Here is an 18,652-nt window from a genome sequence, read left to right as displayed (position 1 = left end):
GAAACAACAACTCCAGATCAGTCAGGGAAATCCTGGAATATCAGGGAATCCCAGGCAGCGAGGAGCAGCGAGACTTAAACTTAGTCAGATGTTTTTCAGACTGAAACAAAGAGACAGTCAGGAGGAAAAGTTTGAGGTCATGGAGACAATCCAAACTAGGTTTGGAGAGTCATGGGAAAGTCTGGAAACCCTGTCGTTGCTGTAGATCCTGGTAGTTTGGATCGGTGAGTCGATGTTCGCTCATTCCTGGCACACAGCTTGGAGTCACCCATGTAGAGGAGGTGACTGATGCTCGTTCCTCTTCAGAACCGCTATCTGTATCTGGTCTTTGTGATGATCTGGCTGAGCGGCCTCAAAACGTTCTTACCTGGAAAATGAGCAGCCGACTCCTGATGAGCTTTTTCAGCGGCGCTGGTTAAATGTCACAGAGCAGCGGATACGAGTCGCCTCTATCCTGACTGACAGGTTGTCAGTCAGCTTGTAGCCCCGCCCTAAAGCCTCCCCTGCTTCCTGGTCTCTGTTCCTCTAAATGGGACCATAATTTACTAAATGAACATCATGCTGTGTTGAAGAAGACTTGAAACTAGAGACTGAGACCAGAAACTCATCAGGAAATTTAAAGATTTATCTTAAGCTATGCGAGCTTGTGATTCTACACTGACTTCCTGTTTACATAGCTGGTTGCTGCTGATTGGACGGCAGTGCAGATGTTTGCCAGCAAATACCTCCAGCACCGCTGAGCCTGATGGGTCAGACTCTCGACATGAAACCAGTCTGTGAGCAGTAAACATTCTAAGAACATCTGCATACTAAACGTCTTGTGATCTAACAGAGCCAGACTTGTGGTCCTGACCCGGGTCGCCGCCCCCCCTTCGCTTCAGTCCTGCTGTGGTTACGTAAGAGCTCATTAATCCTGAGGAACGTAAGCCTCTTAGATCAGATCTAAACTGTTCTGATTGTGGCTCAGATGTGTTCTGGATCAGCTCTCGTTTCCTCACAGCAGGATTATCTGGACTCTGGGAGCAGAATGGGGTTTTAATGAGGCGTTCGCTGGCTGTTTGCCAGAGCTCAGCGTGTCCCTGAACGCAGCACGGAGAGCCGCTGAGGACGAGGATTCATAACTTCATTAAAGCCTCTCTGCTGTTCAGTCATGTGGTCGTGTTCTTGGACTGAACCTGTAAAGCTACTGCTAAAGAAACTAAAGCTACTAGTACTGCCAATACTAGAAGTACTTCTGTACTGCTGTTCTGCTGCTGCCAGTAATAATAACAGATACTACTTTGTTACTACGATACTACGATACTACTATGTTATGCAGTTATTGATCCTGAAATCTAATTAAACATGGTATAAACTGTGTGACGCTGTGGCAGCAGAATCATTTTAACATGTTAGAAACTGAACGATGACGTGAGTCTCTGAGCACGAGGACGTGCAGAGACGTGAGCAGCACACACCTGTATGACACACTGACTAACCTCTCAGCCAATCACCTGTGTGTGTGTGTGTGTGTGTGTGTGTGTGTGTGTGTGTGTGTGTGTGTGTAGAAGAAGAAGAGGAGGAAGATTGATCGCAGCATGATCGGAGAGCCGACAAACTTCATCCACCTCACACACATCGGCTCGGGAGAGATGGCAGAGGGACTGCAGCCGGTGAGACATCACACCTGTCTGTTCACCTGTCTGTTCACCTGTCTGTTCACCTGTCTGTTCACCTGTCTGTCTGTTCACCTGTCTGTCTGTTCACCTGTCTGTCTGTTCACCTGTCTGTCTGTTCACCTGTCTGTCTGTTTACCTGTCTGTCTGTTTACCTGTCTGTCTGTTTACCTTTCTTTTTACCTGTCTGTCTGTTTACCTGTCTGTCTGTTTACCTGTCTGTTTACCTGTCTGTGTGTTCACCTGTCTGTCTGTTTACCTTTCTGTCTGTTTACCTGTCTGTCTGTTCACCTTTCTTTTTACCTGTCTGTCTGTTTACCTTTCTTTTTACCTGTCTGTCTGTTTACCTGTCTGTCTGTTTACCTTTCTTTTTACCTGTCTGTCTGTTTACCTGTCTGTGTGTTCACCTGTCTGTCTGTTTACCTGTCTGTCTGTTTACCTTTCTTTTTACCTGTCTGTCTGTTCACCTGTCTGTGTGTTTACCTGTCTGTCTGTTTACCTGTCTGTCTGTTTACCTGTCTGTCTGTCTGTTTACCTGTCTGTCTGTCTGTTTACCTGTCTGTCTGTCTGTTTACCTGTCTGTCTGTTTACCTGTCTGTCTGTTCACCTGTCTGTCTGTTTACCTGTCTGTCTGTCTGTTTACCTGTCTGTCTGTCTGTTTACCTGTCTGTCTGTCTGTTTACCTGTCTGTCTGTTTACCTGTCTGTCTGTTTACCTGTCTGTCTGTCTGTTTACCTGTCTGTCTGTCTGTTTACCTGTCTGTCTGTTCACCTGTCTGTCTGTTCACCTGTCTGTGTGTTTACCTGTCTGTGTGTTTACCTGTCTGTGTGTTTACCTGTCTGTCTGTGTGTTTACCTGTCTGTCTGTCTGTTCACCTGTCTGTGTGTTCACCTGTCTGTCTGTTCACCTGTCTGTCTGTTCACCTGTCTGTCTAAAACAAATATAAAATATTAATAAAATAAGTATAAAATATTTAACAGCTAAGTCGTCCTTTAAAGAGGCGGGGTTTAAATGAAGACGTACACGATGATGTCATCAGCTGCTGTGATTTTATTCTTATTCTTCAGAACATTTTATTCTCTTGCTGAAGCTGCAGCTTAAACTTGGTTTGACTGCGAGATCAAAAGGCCTCACTTACTGGTTAGCTGACGAAACTTGTTTCAGTTTTCCGGTTTAAGATAAATGAGTTTCCGCTGCTGTGCTGGACGTTACGAGACATTTTAAAGAAGAGAAAAACTACAAATCCCATCATGCTTTGATAAGCCCGATGCTCCCTGAGACATCTTTGACCACATGACCATGTGGCCTGAAGTAAATCTGCCTGAGTTTCAGAACGCAGCAGAACATGAATGTTCCGACACGTCCTCAAACCTCAACGACTAAATACGTCGACGCAGTCATGTGACGCAGATCACGTGGTAAAAGCTGTGAAACAGTCGTAGTTTGGTCGGGTTTAGGACAAGATGGTGGTTTCTGTTAAAATAAGTCACATGACTGAAGACATCTACAAAACTTAACTTAAAACACGTCACCTTTGATTTTCAGTCTCCTGAGTTTACTTCACTTAAAGTTAATGCAAAGACACTGAGGGACACAATTTCCTGCCGGGCGGCGCGCAGGATGAGATGGTGTGCGACCTTGCGAAACATCGCGTGAGTTGAAATTGCAAGCAAAGTGTTTATTTTGAGTTCATGCCGCTGAAGTAATGGCGGGTTGTGTTCATTCATGTTGTCGCGTTGTGTGTCCGCAGTAGTGCACCGGTCAAACTCAAGTGATAAGCATAACGGGAATTTAAAAGCCGCGTTGTTGTGAAAGCAGCATAACAGACTGTCACTCTTTATACTACGTCACCTGACTTCTTCTGTGGTCACGGCCTAACTTAAGACCTACTGATGGACCTGATGCTGGCGAGAGTAAAGAGCAGAAATCAGTCCGACATGGAGACAGAGGAGACGCTGATGGATCAGCTGCTTCACCACAGACGGGAAGTGTGTGTGTGTGTGTGTGTGTGTGTGTGTGTGTGTGTGTCAGGAAGTGTCACGCAGCGCGGCGTCCTTCCTGTTTCTATTTCAGCGTCTCATCTGGTCTGTTAGAGTTCAGCTGCAGTTCTGACACAATCAAATCAAATAAAAACTTATAAAGCCACAAAGACACTTACAGACTTAAAGCTGCCCTTTGATGACCTCATCTGTGTGATGATTGGTCAGGAGGTCGTCTTCCTCTCTGATGAGGTCAAAGGTCACAGGTATCCTTCCTCACCGACTCGCTTCCCTCCTTCGTTTCCTCAAGTTATGAACAGAAAATCTAAAAACACACAAACTGACTGAACTAAATAATCAATGGTAAATATAAACCATAGATACACATTACAGATACACAAGAAATGTTGACAAAAGGCTTATTTCTCTCAAATATTGTTCACAAATCTGTCAAAATCCCCAAATTTGCCGATATAATCCATCCACCTCACAGGTGTGGCATATCAAGATGCTGATCAGACAGCATGGGGATTGCACAGGTGTGCCTTAGGCTGGACACAATAAAAGGCCTTAGGCTGGACACAATAAAAGGCCTTAGGCTGGACACAATAAAAGGCCTTAGGCTGGACACAATAAAAGGCCTTAGGCTGGACACAATAAAAGGCCTTACGCTGGACACAATAAAAGGCCTTAGGCTGGACACAATAAAAGGCCTTACGCTGGCCACAATAAAAGGCCTTACGCTGGCCACAATAAAAGGCCTTAGGCTGGACACAATAAAAGGCCTTACGCTGGCCACAATAAAAGGCCTTAGGCTGGACACAATAAAAGGCCTTACGCTGGCCACAATAAAAGGCCTTAGGCTGGCCACAATAAAAGGCCACTCCAAAATGTGCAGAAGTAGAAGGAATAATTAAGAATTGTCCGGTTAGACTTTCAAAATAAAACAAGTGGTTAACGTTGTGAAACCTCACAATTTGGTTTGGTTTAGGCAAAGATCGTACTGAGTATTTCCAGGCAATCGGGTATATTGATCGTGTTCTGTGTGTGTCTGTGTGTACATACAGTCGGGGCCAGTTCAGGAACAGATGAGGTCTAAAGGCCCGAGCATGAACGGCAGGAACAGCCTGTTATAGCCGGTAAACACACACACACACACACACACATCCTTGTACTTCTATCTTTGTGAGGACTGTCACTGACATGGGGCGGCTGTGGCTCAGGAGGTAGAGCGGGTTGGCCGTTAATCGGAAGGTTTGTTCCGCCACTGTATGAATGTGTGTGAATGTTAGTTTCCGTTTGAGCACTTAGGCTCAGTGTATGAATGTGTATGACTGGTGAATGCAGATGTAGTGTAAAAGCGCTTTGAGTGGTCGAAAAGACTAGAAAGGCGCTATACAAGTACGGAGCATTTACATTTACATAATGCATTCACAACTACAATTCTGACCCTAACCAAAACCTAATTCTAACTTAACCCTTAAAACAAGGTCTTAACCTTCAAACAGCCCTTTGAAGTTGTGAGGACCAGCCAAAATGTCCTCACTTCCTAAAAACGTCCTCACTCTCTTGGTTAAACATGTTTTTTGGTCCTCACTATGTAGCATATACAAGTAAACACACCCCCTTAACCACCACCTGCCTAACCCCATCACCGTTTCATCCCTAAAGCATATTTTTAATATTTTGATTTAAGATTTAGAGGTATGTACCTGGCCTATTGTACCCAGCAGGTTAAAGATGGCGGGTAGCTGCGCCAGAATGGGCGCCAGAACGTGAGCCGGGCAAGTGGGCGTAACGCACATCAGCAATTAAAAAAAATAAGTAAAGTTTCCTGGGAACATTGAGTCAGTGCTGCGAATCAAACGCACCTAGTGACACCATGTTGTTTCCTCTAGCCCCACCTTCAGGACACACTTTGCATGTTTATCTCTTCTGCTGTTCAGGCCAATATTATAAAGCTGCAGTCCTGGGGCCGCAGTTCTAGGACCGTAGTTCTTTTGTGACAGCGCCATCTAGTGGAGTGGTGGTGGTAATGCACAAACCCTGTTTGTTAGCACATCAGCCGTGAGGCAGGCGACATGCATATAATCAGTAACTTGGGTTTAGGCACACACCCTGTGCTGGTTAGGGTAACGGTAATTGGCTTCGGGGGCCTGTCAAGAGTAACATAGGTTATTTTGAGGGGACAGCAAATTTACACCGTTAACAAGTTGCGCACTCACTACTTTACACTGGAGCAAAGTGTCATTTCTTCAGTGTTGTCACATGAAAAGATATATAATCAGATACAAAAATGTGAGGGGTGGACTCACTTTGTTAGATACTGTAGTTTCCTCAGTGTGGCTGTAATGAGCTCTGCGGCCTGTAGGGGGCGCTGACAGGACAGTTGCTGACTTCATCCTGTGTGTTTATTGTTTTCCAGAAGTCGATCAGCTGACCGACCTGCTCTTCCCTCCTCATCATTCTCCTCTTAACGAGCCAGCTGCAGGGGGCGCTGTCCCGACCCGGAAGAGCCAGATCTCCTTTTTAAGGATTTTACGAAAAAAAAAATTGGATCGAGGAAAAATAAAAAGTCCGCTTGTTGTTCTTGTATTCACCACCAAGACGGCAGACATGAAGCGGTTTCCCCCGTCAGTATTAAACCAAACTCATAGATGACACCACTGGACTCCACTTCCCAGAATCCAGTTCTGTTCGGGATATACGATAAATGGAAAATTTGGCTTTAAAGTGTCACAAAACACAAAAACACTACATTTCCCTGCATCCACAGGGAAGCTCTCTCTAAACCTTACAGGAGGCAGGCGGCTCAGAGGGTTATACAATCCCACAATCCATCATGCTGGTGGAAAGCACCCCCCCCCCCCCCGCTCACCACCTACCCACCCCCGCCAGCTGCCTAGTGCTTCCTCACTGGACTTCATTTCCCAGGATGCTTCATTGTGCTTCGGCTTCTAAAGAATTATTACACCCTTTATTTTCTTGTTTTTTTTACTGTTTCCCAACCCCAACCCCACCGGCCTCTGTGACAACATCATTGGACTTCAACTCCCAGGATGCCTCACTCTGCCCAGCCCCACTGCTGGTGCTGAATGATTAAAGACTCTTATTTTAGGTTATGGGAAAGTCCCTTGATTGTGTGTGTGTGTGTCTGATGTCATATGGTCTTAATATTCCACCAAGTTAAATATAAACGTTGCTTCCTCGACTCTCAGAGGGAACTGCACGCACAGTTCAAAACTCTCATTAGAAAATTACCCGTTTTTGTAAAAGTTCTTTATTTCCACTTGTGCAAAAATGTTTTATGCCAAAAGTTATCTTTCTGTTTGTTTTTGACTACTTAAGCTGTGGTTCGGGGCCCTAAACGGGTCTTAAACTGACGTATTTTGAGAAGCTTTTCACTACGGAGGCCACCTTGAGACATTTGCAGGACTTTTGTTTAAAACATTTCGTGCTGCATTTGGTGGGAAGATCAAGTATTAAGAGTGTAACTGCTTTATATCGTGTTTTTTACACAGACGTTATTTCTGCTGTTTTTTGGGTGACCTTCTGTGTGATTGCTTCTGATGTCACTGTTTATTTTTGTCCTTTCTGATCAAACATCCCGATTAACTGAAGCAGGGAAGCAAAGCGGTGAAGGTGACACTGTGAGGCAGATGTGCGCTAATTCAAGAGTGTCACAACCTTCGGGTCTGGGCCTTAATTTGGATCACCTGATATGTGTATGGAGTCTTGGGCGTGGGAAAGAAATGGCTTAGAAATCCTTTGTTAAGTAAAGAATTTTTAGTGGCTTTGTTTTGCCTTAATGCCAAAAAGAAACCTGATTTGAACTTTTATTAATGAATCAAATTCCAGAAAAAATGTTTAATTACAGCACTATATTAAAAGAAACTGTAACCCAATCCACCAACCAAACTCCATGCAATTATCTGTGTATTTAAACATACATTTGCTTTTTATTTATACATTTCATCTATGCACCCCCTTATATTAGAGTCTAAATATTTCACAGTGAAAAACATGAAATCCCATTAATTTATTTAGTATTTTTAAGATAGATATGTAGTTTAAAATATATTAAAAGCAACCTTTAAGAAACCCATTAAGGGAGGGTTTTCCTTGCCTGTTCTGTAAATATTACAAAGAGAGCTTTAGAAGATAACTTCTGTTAGGAATTGGCACTATATAAATAAAACTGAATTGAAATAAACTGCCCCTACTTAACAGAAATATGTGCACATGACCTCCTCAGAGGTTCCCACGTCCCTGCACCAGACTTCTATTGATGAAACTGTAGATTTTACTCAGACAGGACTGTTGTGGTGATTTATGTCTCCGGCTGGACAAAACTAATCTTATAACACACACAAGGTAGCATTTCAGAAATGGCTGATTTGATTTTCAGCAAATTCTGCTCTGCTCCACTTTTTTAAACATAGAATTAAAAAGATATTAAAACAGATAAAAAGACCCACTCAGACTGAACAGCATTAACTCAAAAGGGGGGAAATCCATCCAAACTGCAATTCAGCCCTCAGCTGTTGTCTACACCACCGCTGAGTCACGCCATGGCGGTCGGCCATTTCCTCCCCGCGGCCTGAGACTGAAGAGGCCAAAACGTCTATTCAAGGAAAATCTGAGCCGCTGCTGCTCATCTCAGTTTCCCTCAGGACAGCGTGGTGTGTTCACTGGACTCCTCAGGGCGTGGGAGTTTTTACACTTCCTCCTCCCTCAGCTCCTCTTTCTGAAAGACTCTGTTTCATTTCCAAAACCAGCTGCACTGAGTAAGACTCTTTAAAAACCACAACCAGCCAATTAAAATGCTGATTTCACACCATGTGACCCTCAGTCATGTGGGTTTGATCAGCTGATAGCGTCAACAAGAGATGGTAAACAGCTTCTAACACGGAGCCAAAAGTCAAGAGGCTGAGCGAGTTTTTCAAATCTGTTCTTCTTCTGCTGTATTTCTGACAGAGCAGCGTCTCACCGTGTGTTTGCTGCCCCCAGCGGTCGACGTGTGAACTGTTAACACGCAGTCGCGGTTACCAACAGTAACCACAGGTGGCGCCTAATCAGCCAGGACTTAAATCTGAAGTTGTGCTCATACGTGAAGAGAAGTTCAGACGTGGCGCGATCGCATGTAAATGCAAAAACACAATATGGACGCTTAGTCAAGGCCCTTTGGCGTCGTTTTTAGACGTTAAGTTAGCAACAATAAATATGCAACGTCCGGTAAAGTTAGCAACAATAAATATGCAAAAAAAATTTATATAATAAAACGCTAGCGTTTCAAAACATCGGCATTTTGAAACGGCACGTTATAAAACTCATGAAACATTGCAGGTTTAGGCAACAAAAATACTTTGTTATGGTTCGAAAAAGATCCTGGTTGGGGTTAAAATAACTACGTAGGTCAGTTAACACGCAAGTTCACTTACGTCACTTGCGTAAATTACGCAATTAACGTAACTTCAATAAAAACATTTAATGTTGACTTTCTGTTTCACACGGGACACGAACCCCGGTCTCCTGGTTCAAAGTCGGGGTCCTGGCCCTCCATCCACCTCCTTAGTCAGTCTTTTCTGTTAAATATCATATACCTGCCTTTACTGTCACAGTCTGACGCTTCCCCGACAGACAGGGCTTCCCCGACTGCGTGGAACTATGACGCTACAGGGATCCCCAGTGCGTTACAAACTGACACCGATGGATCTTGACCACGCATCCATCTGTGACGAGTTGGTGAGTGTAAACAGGTTGTTTGGGTGGACGGGTGAGTCAGAAACCGAACTTCCACTCAGGAGACCAATGCTCGTTTCCCGTGTGAACCAAAAAGTCAACATTGATTCTTTTTAGTTACGTAACTAGCGTACTTATTTTAACCCAAAGCGTGATCTTTTCCGAAACCTAACCCAATTGTGACGCTTCACTAGTTTTTATTTTGAAAGTCTATCTAAGTACCCAGGACGTTAAAAAGCAACGCCGATGGGTCTTGACCAAGCGTCCATACGTGACGCCCTGGGATGAGAACGGGTTTGTTCGACGCCGCATGAGGTGAAGACGCATCTCTGCAACAATTAGCTCAATGCAATTATTTTATTCGCAGTTCGGGTTGGGCAGAAAAAAACCCAACCGGTTCAATCTGAGCAACTTTAATATTTAAAACGACATATGTGGAAAAGGTCCATGTATGTGTAGCACGTACTGAACCACGTCCTCTTACTGGACTTCACAGCCCAGTAAGTTTCTCTAGTTTCATTGAGGATCTTTAAATGCACATTAGTGTTTTCACAACAGTATCCAGGTCTCACGTCTGTACCGACCGGCTCAGATCAGAAACCTGGATCAGGTGTTTACCTGCCACAGTTTCTGGAAGCGTTTCTGAAACCAGGGTCTGATGTTTACAAGGGAAACACCCTGATTATGTAACACTGAGTTCACGTCTTCACAGTTAAGTTCAAAACCCGACGTCAGCGCCGTCTCTCGGGGGTTTCTGTTGTTGTCGACCGCTCTGCTCAGACCTGTTCTCAGGAAGCCAAAGTCTGGCCCCTGTTGTTTATCACAACCATAGTTCCTCTCTTCCTCTTCCTCCCCCCACACTCGGGAGCTGTCATTTTTAATCTCGCGCAGAAATCACACGGCAACGTTTAGAGACGAGAGAAGAAGTTTTCTCATCTGTTGAACCTGTTCAGTCAAGATCAAATATGTTCATGCTTATTTTGTTGTTTATCAAAGATGCTGATTTCTTGAACTGTGTTTGTATTATTGTATCTTTTTCTGAATATATATATATATATATGTTAGTGTTGTTTGAGTGTATCTGTTAAGACTATTGATCATCAGATGTTTTTCAAAACCTGCAGGAGTTCATGAAGAAAAAGTCAAATGAGAATTATTTGAGAATTTTACGCTCCCTGATATCTGGATCACATGAACCAATCAGCAGCCGCCACAGCTGAGCTCAGGTGCGTTTAGGTGCAGTTCCTCTGGTGTCCACTAGGTGCTGCTGTGATAAAACTCTCTCTGGACATTATTTCACTTCTTCTAATGTGAATTAAATGCGCGTTTGCGTGATTGACAGGTGTCGCGCTCAGCTGTGGCGCTGGTTGTGGTTTGTGGTCCAGAAAAGTATGAGCACGAAAACAGATGTAACATCGTAACGTGAGGAACTTCCTGCTGTTTCAGTGAGAATCTGCCAACAGGAGAGATTTGAGAAACACTCTGAACATGAACCTGCGTCCACGTTTAAAGATGACAAGACATTTTCTAAAAGTCTGAGTTTAGTAACTGAAGTCAGAACTTTACAGAGCCCCTGAAGTCCAGAAGTGGACCGAGGTTCCTATCTGCCGAGAAAATACAATTTTTAAGTTCCAGAGCTGCTTCATAAGAATTTGATAAAACGCCACAATCCTGACATGAAAGGTCCACTTCCTGGTTTTGTTTTAGTCGCCTCCAAATTTGTCCAAGACGTTCTCAAATCTGAACGACCAAAGAGGCCGATTTCAAATGTCCCAAAGTGACATGTACGAGAGTTGGCAGGTACCAGTTCAGTACGTAACGTAAGTCACGTGATGTTGAACACTTGGAAAACTGTGGTAGTTTGGTTTCGGTTTAGGCACCAAAACGACACGATGAGGTTCAAAAACGGTCCTACTTTCAAACCCAACACCAACCCGATGTTGGCCTAAAAAGGTTAAATCCATACAGCTACTAGAATACAGAAATTCGCAACACAGAGCACAAAGTCAACAACACGCGCTGACATATTTCCGACAACAGTTTAAGATCTGAGAGCGGCGGCGGAGTGCTACAGGTGGTCACAGGACATGATGCACCTCATTCAGCACAAATACCACGGCTCATAGTTAAAGCGCAGTAGGCCAGTGCACATTCTGTTAAACTATAGTATTAACAGTTTTACCAGGATGTGAAACGAGCACTGCATAGTGACAGTAAATAAATAAATGTGTGGGACCATCATGTAGTTAACAAGCCTCGTCAGTCAGGTGTATTTTACATCCTGCTGCTCATGCTCACTTTCTGGTTTCCACTTTTACCCGACCTTTCAGCTGGTAACGTCATCCGGTTCATGATTATGTTTATAAAAACGTACATTTGTGCTGTTTGTGGCTGCATGCATAAAATAGCATTTTGAAAATATACCATAGCTGTCGGGGGAGCTCGCTTTGATGATTCTTACTGCTAAATCATTAATAGCTGCAAGCGTGTGGGCCTGGAGCTGAATGTGAACGTACCAGGAGGCCGTGTTTACGACCTGACCTTTCTTTTTCTACCGTGAGAGGGAAGAATTTAGAAAGTTGAGCGGCGCTGCGGGAGCCCCCAGCTGCAGCGGTAGGCCTACATGGATCATGCGTAATATTCATCCAGCCAAAGGAAACAATCACGAAGCGCATCGGTCTCGTAATAAGCTGCTGCACCATCGACCTGTACGCCGTTTCTCTGGCTGACGCATGAACACTGAGTTGGGATGTGTCGTAACAACATCAGGAAGTGTATCTTTGAAGTCATGAATAAATCTCAGATTCATTCAGAGCTCAAATCGCCCGTCCAGTAAAAAGCATCGGTGTTGTTCACACAGCATTTTCAGAGATGTTTTGTTTGTGTGAATGTGTGATGATTAGTTTTTGTATTTTGTGGTGTTTTGGTGTGGTTATGTAACCTCCTCCTCCGCATAGATCCAGATTTATGTTGGTGCTCGTTATGTAACACGTTTCTCCTGACAGACAATAAATCTGCTGTTTCTTCTGTTTGTGTGTCTGTTTGTTTTAAAAATGGCTTCAGGTGTTGAAAATTCCTGAAATTCCACAGCGACGATCAGAAACCTTCATATGAAACAGTTTGTTGTTTATTTATCTCCCTGAGACACACAGAGCTGTGGAGGCTGGAGATGACTTTAAAGAGTTGGTATTCTGCTTTTTGGCTTTTTCCCTCTCCTTTATTGAGTTATATTCCTTTTTTGTGCTGTAACAGGTTTGCAAAGTGAAAAAGCCCAAAGTGAGTTCCCATCTCCCACAGAAAACTCTGCTCTGAACTGAAAACAGCTCGTTTGTAGTCCAGCCGCTTCCCTTTAAATGCTCCTCATATAACACTCGATTGGTCTGTAAGAGGTTTCCTGGTTAAAGAGGTGTTATTCTGCTCATTTTCAGGTTCCTCATCTTATTCAGAGGTTGTACCAGAACAGGTTTACATGGTTATATTTTTGTCATACTACACATTGCTGCAGCTCCTCTTTTCAGCCTGTGTTGAAGGCTTCGTTTTAGCTATGGAGTGATACATCTTGTCTCTAAATGATCTTTGTTGGGAGTTGCACATGCTCAGTTCCTAGTTAAGGACTACTAGCCAATCAGAAGCAGAGTAGGGCGGGTCAGCGAGAAGCCGGTAAACAGCTCGGGTTCAGCCGTACGTGTTGCCGACCGGCTCGGCAACATGGACTGGAGCGAGAGTTTCAGAGCGGTGAGTTATTAATCTGTATCCATAAAGTTTTAACTGAGCTCTGTCTCTACATCACAGGAACAACTTTCTGTCCACTGACTGCCTGGAGGGTAGCTAGTGTTTGGAAGGGAGAGGAGAGCTGTGTGCTGCAGCTCGCTGTTTCTGAGGGCGTGTCGGAGTAGCCGCTTGGCGAGCGTTATATGAGGCGCGTTTAAAACGCTAAATGCGCCTCATATCCCTGTGACGTCACAGGGATGAAAGGGATGCGGCTGAACTACAAACGAGTTGTTGGGCTGGACTTAGGTGTTTTTCACTTTGCAAACCTGTTACATGCACAAAATAGATATATAACTCAATAACGGAGAGGGAAAAGCCAAAAAGCAGAATACCACCTCTTTAAAGAATGCTACTTGTGTAACTTCAATAAAAACATTCAATGTTGACTTTTTGTTGCACACAGGAAATGAAAACCATGCGTTTTTTGTCCCGTACGTCCACCTCAACCACCTCCTTATGTAACGGTTCTCCCTGAAGTAGTACTACTGCACGACGAGCTAGCGAGGTGGCTAAAATCCATGGACACTGGCGTCGGTCGCTAGTACATCTCTTAAGGCGTTGGGGATTGAAGTTTACTTACTGCACAGCCATCTGGTTTCTGTTACACTTACTCAGACCTTTTCTGTTGTCCAAACAGTGCTTTTAGTGTTGAACAATTGCGCTAAAGGGCTTCCCCCACTGCGTTGATCTATGACGCGAAAGTCTGCCATGTGCGTTGGTACCAGGCGCCGAAAGACGTGACAAAGTGTAGCTATTTGATGCTCTGAAACCACAGACATGAGGGTAAAATTTAACTTTTTATCTCATAAAGCACATTTCCTGTATGTTTACTCAGTTCCCATTTAGTCACCCTGTTAGCAAGCAGCCATGTGAGGAGGACGCCGACTGACCCGGTGCAGCTGGTGACTCATCTACTGGAAGACTTCTGTTTATGTTTACACACATTCAGCATGTGTGTTTCCCACACTCAGTTCATAACGAGCCACCGGTGACCACATCTTTAATTTTTCTGCTTGCATTGTTTCCTCCTCCTCAGTGCTGCGTGAGGGTTTCTATGGTGACACACACACACACAGTTTAACCATCATTACTGCAGCTCTGCGGTCGCTGCACAGCTGCTTGTAATAAAACACGATGTTGCAGCGAAGGGAACAGAGTCACACACACACACACACACACACACACACACACACACACACACACACACAGTGTAATGAGGTGTTTCCATCACCACCTGAAACGCTCACACTGTCAGGTCTGTGTGTTCGGTCTGTGTTTCTGCTCGTTCCTGTCGGTATTTTTAAATCGTTTGTGTCGTGCTGATTATGGACATTTGTGTTGTTTGTTAAATAACTTTGTGAACTCATCCCGCTCTACCTTGTGTTTTTGTTTTTTCTTGCAGTTGTGTCCCAACACCGTTTACCACCCCCTCAGAAAACAGGGTGTTGTCGATATGTGACGCTTTATGGGATGAGAAGGGGTTGATGTGTTCGATACGTGCTTAGCTTAGCATAAAGACTGGAAGCAGGGGGAAACAGCTAGCATGGCTCGGTGCAAAGATAAAAAATACAATGCAACTCCCCTGTAAAATCATATAAAAGCCTGTAACGAAAGTTTTAACAAGAAGGGTAAAGTAGCAATACTGAGTGGATAAACTATGTTACTTTCCACCAGCGGGTCAGGGGATCCAATCAGAACACAGTCAAAACATGATGCTGAATAAATGTAGAAACACACATCATATACTGATAACATATACTAAAGTAGTGAACGTGCAGCTTGTATAACAGTGTAAAGTAGTGAGCGTACAGCTTGTATAACAGTGTAAAGTAGTGAGCGTGCAGCTTGTATAACAGTGTAAAGTAGTGAGCGTGCAGCTTGTATAACAGCGTAAAGTAGTGAGCGTACAGCTTGTATAAAAGCGTAAAGTAGTGAGCGTGCAGCTTGTATAACAGTGTAAAGTAGTGAGCGTGCAGCTTGTATAACAGCGTAAAGTAGTGAGCGTACAGCTTGTATAAAAGCGTAAAGTAGTGAGCGTGCAGCTTGTATAACAGTGTAAAGTAGTGAGCGTGCAGCTTGTATAATAGTGTAAAGTGGTGAGCGTGCAGCTTGTATAACAGCGTAAAGTAGTGAGCGTGCAGCTTGTATAACAGCGTAAAGTAGTGAGCGTGCAGTTTGTAGAACAGTGTAAAGTAGTGAGCGTGCAGCTTGTATAACAGTGTAAAGTGGTGAGCGTGCAGCTTGTATAACAGTGTAAAGTGGTGAGCGTGCAGCTTGTATAACAGTGTAAAGTAGTGAGCGTGCAGCTTGTATAACAGTGTAAAGTGGTGAGCGTGCAGCTTGTATAACAGTGTAAAGTAGTGAGCGTGCAGCTTGTAGAACAGTGTAAAGTGGTGAGCGTGCAGCTTGTATAACAGTGTAAAGTAGTGAGCGTACAGCTTGTATAACAGCGTAAAGTAGTGAGCGTGCAGTTTGTAGAACAGCGTAAAGTAGTGAGCGTACAGCTTGTGTAACAGTGTAAAGTAGTGAGCGTGCAGCTTGTATAACAGTGTAAAGTGGTGAGCGTGCAGCTTGTATAACAGTGTAAAGTAGTGAGCGTACAGCTTGTATAACAGTGTAAAGTAGTGAGCGTGCAGCTTGTGTAACAGTGTAAAGTAGTGAGCGTACAGCTTGTATAACAGTGTAAAGTAGTGAGCGTGCAGCTTGTATAACAGTGTAAAGTAGTGAGCGTACAGCTTGTGTAACAGTGTAAAGTAGTGAGCGTGCAGCTTGTATAACAGTGTAAAGTAGTGAGCGTGCAGCTTGTATAACAGTGTAAAGTAGTGAGCGTGCAGCTTGTATAACAGTGTAAAGTAGTGAGCGTACAGCTTGTATAACAGTGTAAAGTAGTGAGCGTGCAGCTTGTATAACAGTGTAAAGTAGTGAGCGTAGGTGCAGCTTGTATAACAGTGTAAAGTAGTGAGCGTGCAGCTTGTATAACAGTGTAAAGTAGTGAGCGTGCAGCTTGTATAACAGTGTAAAGTGGTGAGCGTGCAGCTTGTATAACAGTGTAAAGTAGTGAGCGTGCAGCTTGTATAACAGCGTAAAGTAGTGAGCGTACAGCTTGTATAAAAGCGTAAAGTAGTGAGCGTGCAGCTTGTATAACAGTGTAAAGTAGTGAGCGTGCAGCTTGTATAACAGTGTAAAGTGGTGAGCGTGCAGCTTGTATAACAGTGTAAAGTAGTGAGCGTGCAGCTTGTGTAACAGCGTAAAGTAGTGAGCGTACAGCTTGTGTAACAGTGTAAAGTAGTGAGCGTGCAGCTTGTATAACAGTGTAAAGTGGTGAGCGTGCAGCTTGTATAACAGTGTAAAGTAGTGAGCGTGCAGCTTGTATAACAGTGTAAAGTAGTGAGCGAGCAGCTTGTATAACAGTGTAAAGTAGTGAGCGTGCAGCTTGTATAACAGTGTAAAGTAGTGAGCGAGCAGCTTGTATAACAGTGTAAAGTAGTGAGCGTGCAGCTTGTATAACAGTGTAAAGTAGTGAGCGAGCAGCTTGTATAACAGTGTAAAGTAGTGAGCGTGCAGCTTGTATAACAGTGTAAAGTAGTGAGCGAGCAGCTTGTATAACAGTGTAAAGTAGTGAGCGTGCAGCTTGTATAACAGTGTAAAGTAGTGAGCGTAGGTGCAGCTTGTATAACAGTGTAAAGTAGTGTGCGTACAGCTTGTATAACAGTGTAAAGTAGTGAGCGTGCAGCTTGTATAACAGTGTAAAGTGGTGAGCGTGCAGCTTGTATAACAGTGTAAAGTGGTGAGCGTGCAGCTTGTATAACAGTGTAAAGTAGTGAGCGTACAGCTTGTATAACAGCGTAAAGTAGTGAGCGTGCAGTTTGTATAACAGTGTAAAGTAGTGAGCGTAGGTGCAGCTTGTATAACAGTGTAAAGTAGTGAGCGTAGGTGCAGCTTGTATAACAGTGTAAAGTAGTGAGCGTACAGCTTGTATAACAGTGTAAAGTAGTGAGCGTGCAGCTTGTATAACAGTGTAAAGTAGTGAGCGTGCAGCTTGTATAACAGTGTAAATCTGCTGTCCCCTCAAAATAACACATCACACAGCCATTAATGTCTAAACCGCTGGCAACAAAAGTGAGGACACCCCTAAGTGAAAATGTTGTTCCACATCCATCAACCTGTGTACTTTTCATTTCCCCATCAATCCATTTAACGTTACACCCGACGGCTTTTTGGGAACCTTTGAAATAGCCACCGGGAAATGTGTGATTGGATTCTCCTGAATCTGAGTTGGATTTATATCACGGCGCTGCCAATGTCTATCTCTTTATTTTTTTCATGTCCGTCTGAGTCAGGCTGTCAGACTCAGACTGACTCAGACGGACATGAAAAAAATAAAGAGAGGAGCTTGAGCCTACCGATCACACAGTGAACCACCTTATTACTTGACTATTAAGAAAGAGGACAACGATATTAAGGATCAACAGTGTTCCTGTACAGCTGGTCGGCCTCTGTTCATTATTACAGTCATTAAAAAGCAGGGATTTATTACGTTACACTCAGCAGGAGGTTAGCTAGCGTTAGCTAACTAACACCACATTAGGAACAATAGACAATTTATTTTAGGTTTTGGAAAGAGAATAAAATCGTCCTTTTCTTTCCAGCCTCTCTGGGTAGCTGCTGTAACTATTACAAGATGCCGCAAGAGCAGCGTTTGACCAGATCTCAGAAAAATCCAGCCAGAAAAAGCTGGAAAACGACTCTTTCTGCATTAGAGTCACTGGAGCGCAACCATGAAAGTGTCGGACCTCAGTGAGAGCGAGTCCTACTGCGCTGATTGGCCAGCTGTGTATTTGGGGCGTGGCTTAGCGAAGGGTCACTTGTTGGATTACATGTCCTGTGCTCTACCAACTGAGCTAACCAGTGACACTGCAAATTTTTCCTGGAATTATCCTAAAGAAACCCGCCTGCCGACCCCTGTGTTCAGCTACGGTTTGTTATCTCGAGATCACGAGGAAATTATCCCGTTATCAGCAGCTTATAGATTTATTATTTTTGTATATTTATTATTTTGTATTGTATCTCAAGGGTTTTTTTATCCTGGAAATAAATAAATTTCTCAAATTGTATTATTGTTAATTATGGCATTTATGGTATAAAGGGGTACATAAGTTTAACTTCTTCTAAATAGAGGTGCTTAAGTACTGGAAATTATGGCGTTTTCATTTTGTTGTTCGTTTGTTTTTTTATTACTATTTTTCTTTTCTTTTACATGTTCGAAATAAAGATATCAAGCGTGTGTGGTGGTGGTTTTACACACAACATGTATTGAACTGTATTTTGGTTTCAGAGGTGACGGCAGCTGAGAGGCATCACATGATCAGTCATCTCTAACCACACATACTGCTCGGCTTCTGTCTTCTCCACAGTCACATGGTCGGATGGACGCCAGCTTCATCGTGTGTGTGTGTGTGTGTCAAGGATAGATCCAGTTAGCCTAGCTTAGCATCACAAAGACTG

General features: G+C 43.7%; 1 protein-coding gene across 2 annotated transcripts in view; it reads left to right on the top strand.

Annotated features, from left to right (window-relative positions):
• cdc42se1 (CDC42 small effector 1) overlaps positions 1–12,405 on the top strand; it is a 30,435-nt gene extending 18,030 nt beyond the window's left edge. For both annotated transcript variants that reach the window (XM_038724400.1, XM_038724401.1), the window contains exons 3-5: positions 1,548–1,652; positions 4,702–4,773; positions 6,060–12,405. In XM_038724400.1, coding sequence (XP_038580328.1) covers positions 1,548–1,652; positions 4,702–4,770 — 174 coding nt within the window. In that variant the 3' untranslated portion in view covers positions 4,771–4,773; positions 6,060–12,405. The remainder of the gene's footprint in view (positions 1–1,547; positions 1,653–4,701; positions 4,774–6,059) is intronic.
• The last annotated feature ends 6,247 nt before the right edge of the window (positions 12,406–18,652 follow it).

Source organism: Micropterus salmoides, unplaced genomic scaffold (assembly GCF_014851395.1).
Source record: "Micropterus salmoides isolate LMB-PRFRI ecotype aquatic unplaced genomic scaffold, ASM1485139v1 Ms_hic_scaffold_17, whole genome shotgun sequence".
In the NCBI taxonomy this organism is placed as follows: Eukaryota; Metazoa; Chordata; class Actinopteri; order Centrarchiformes; family Centrarchidae; genus Micropterus; species Micropterus salmoides.
Note: the sequence above shows the minus strand (reverse complement) of the source record. Positions and strands in the feature narration are given on the sequence as shown.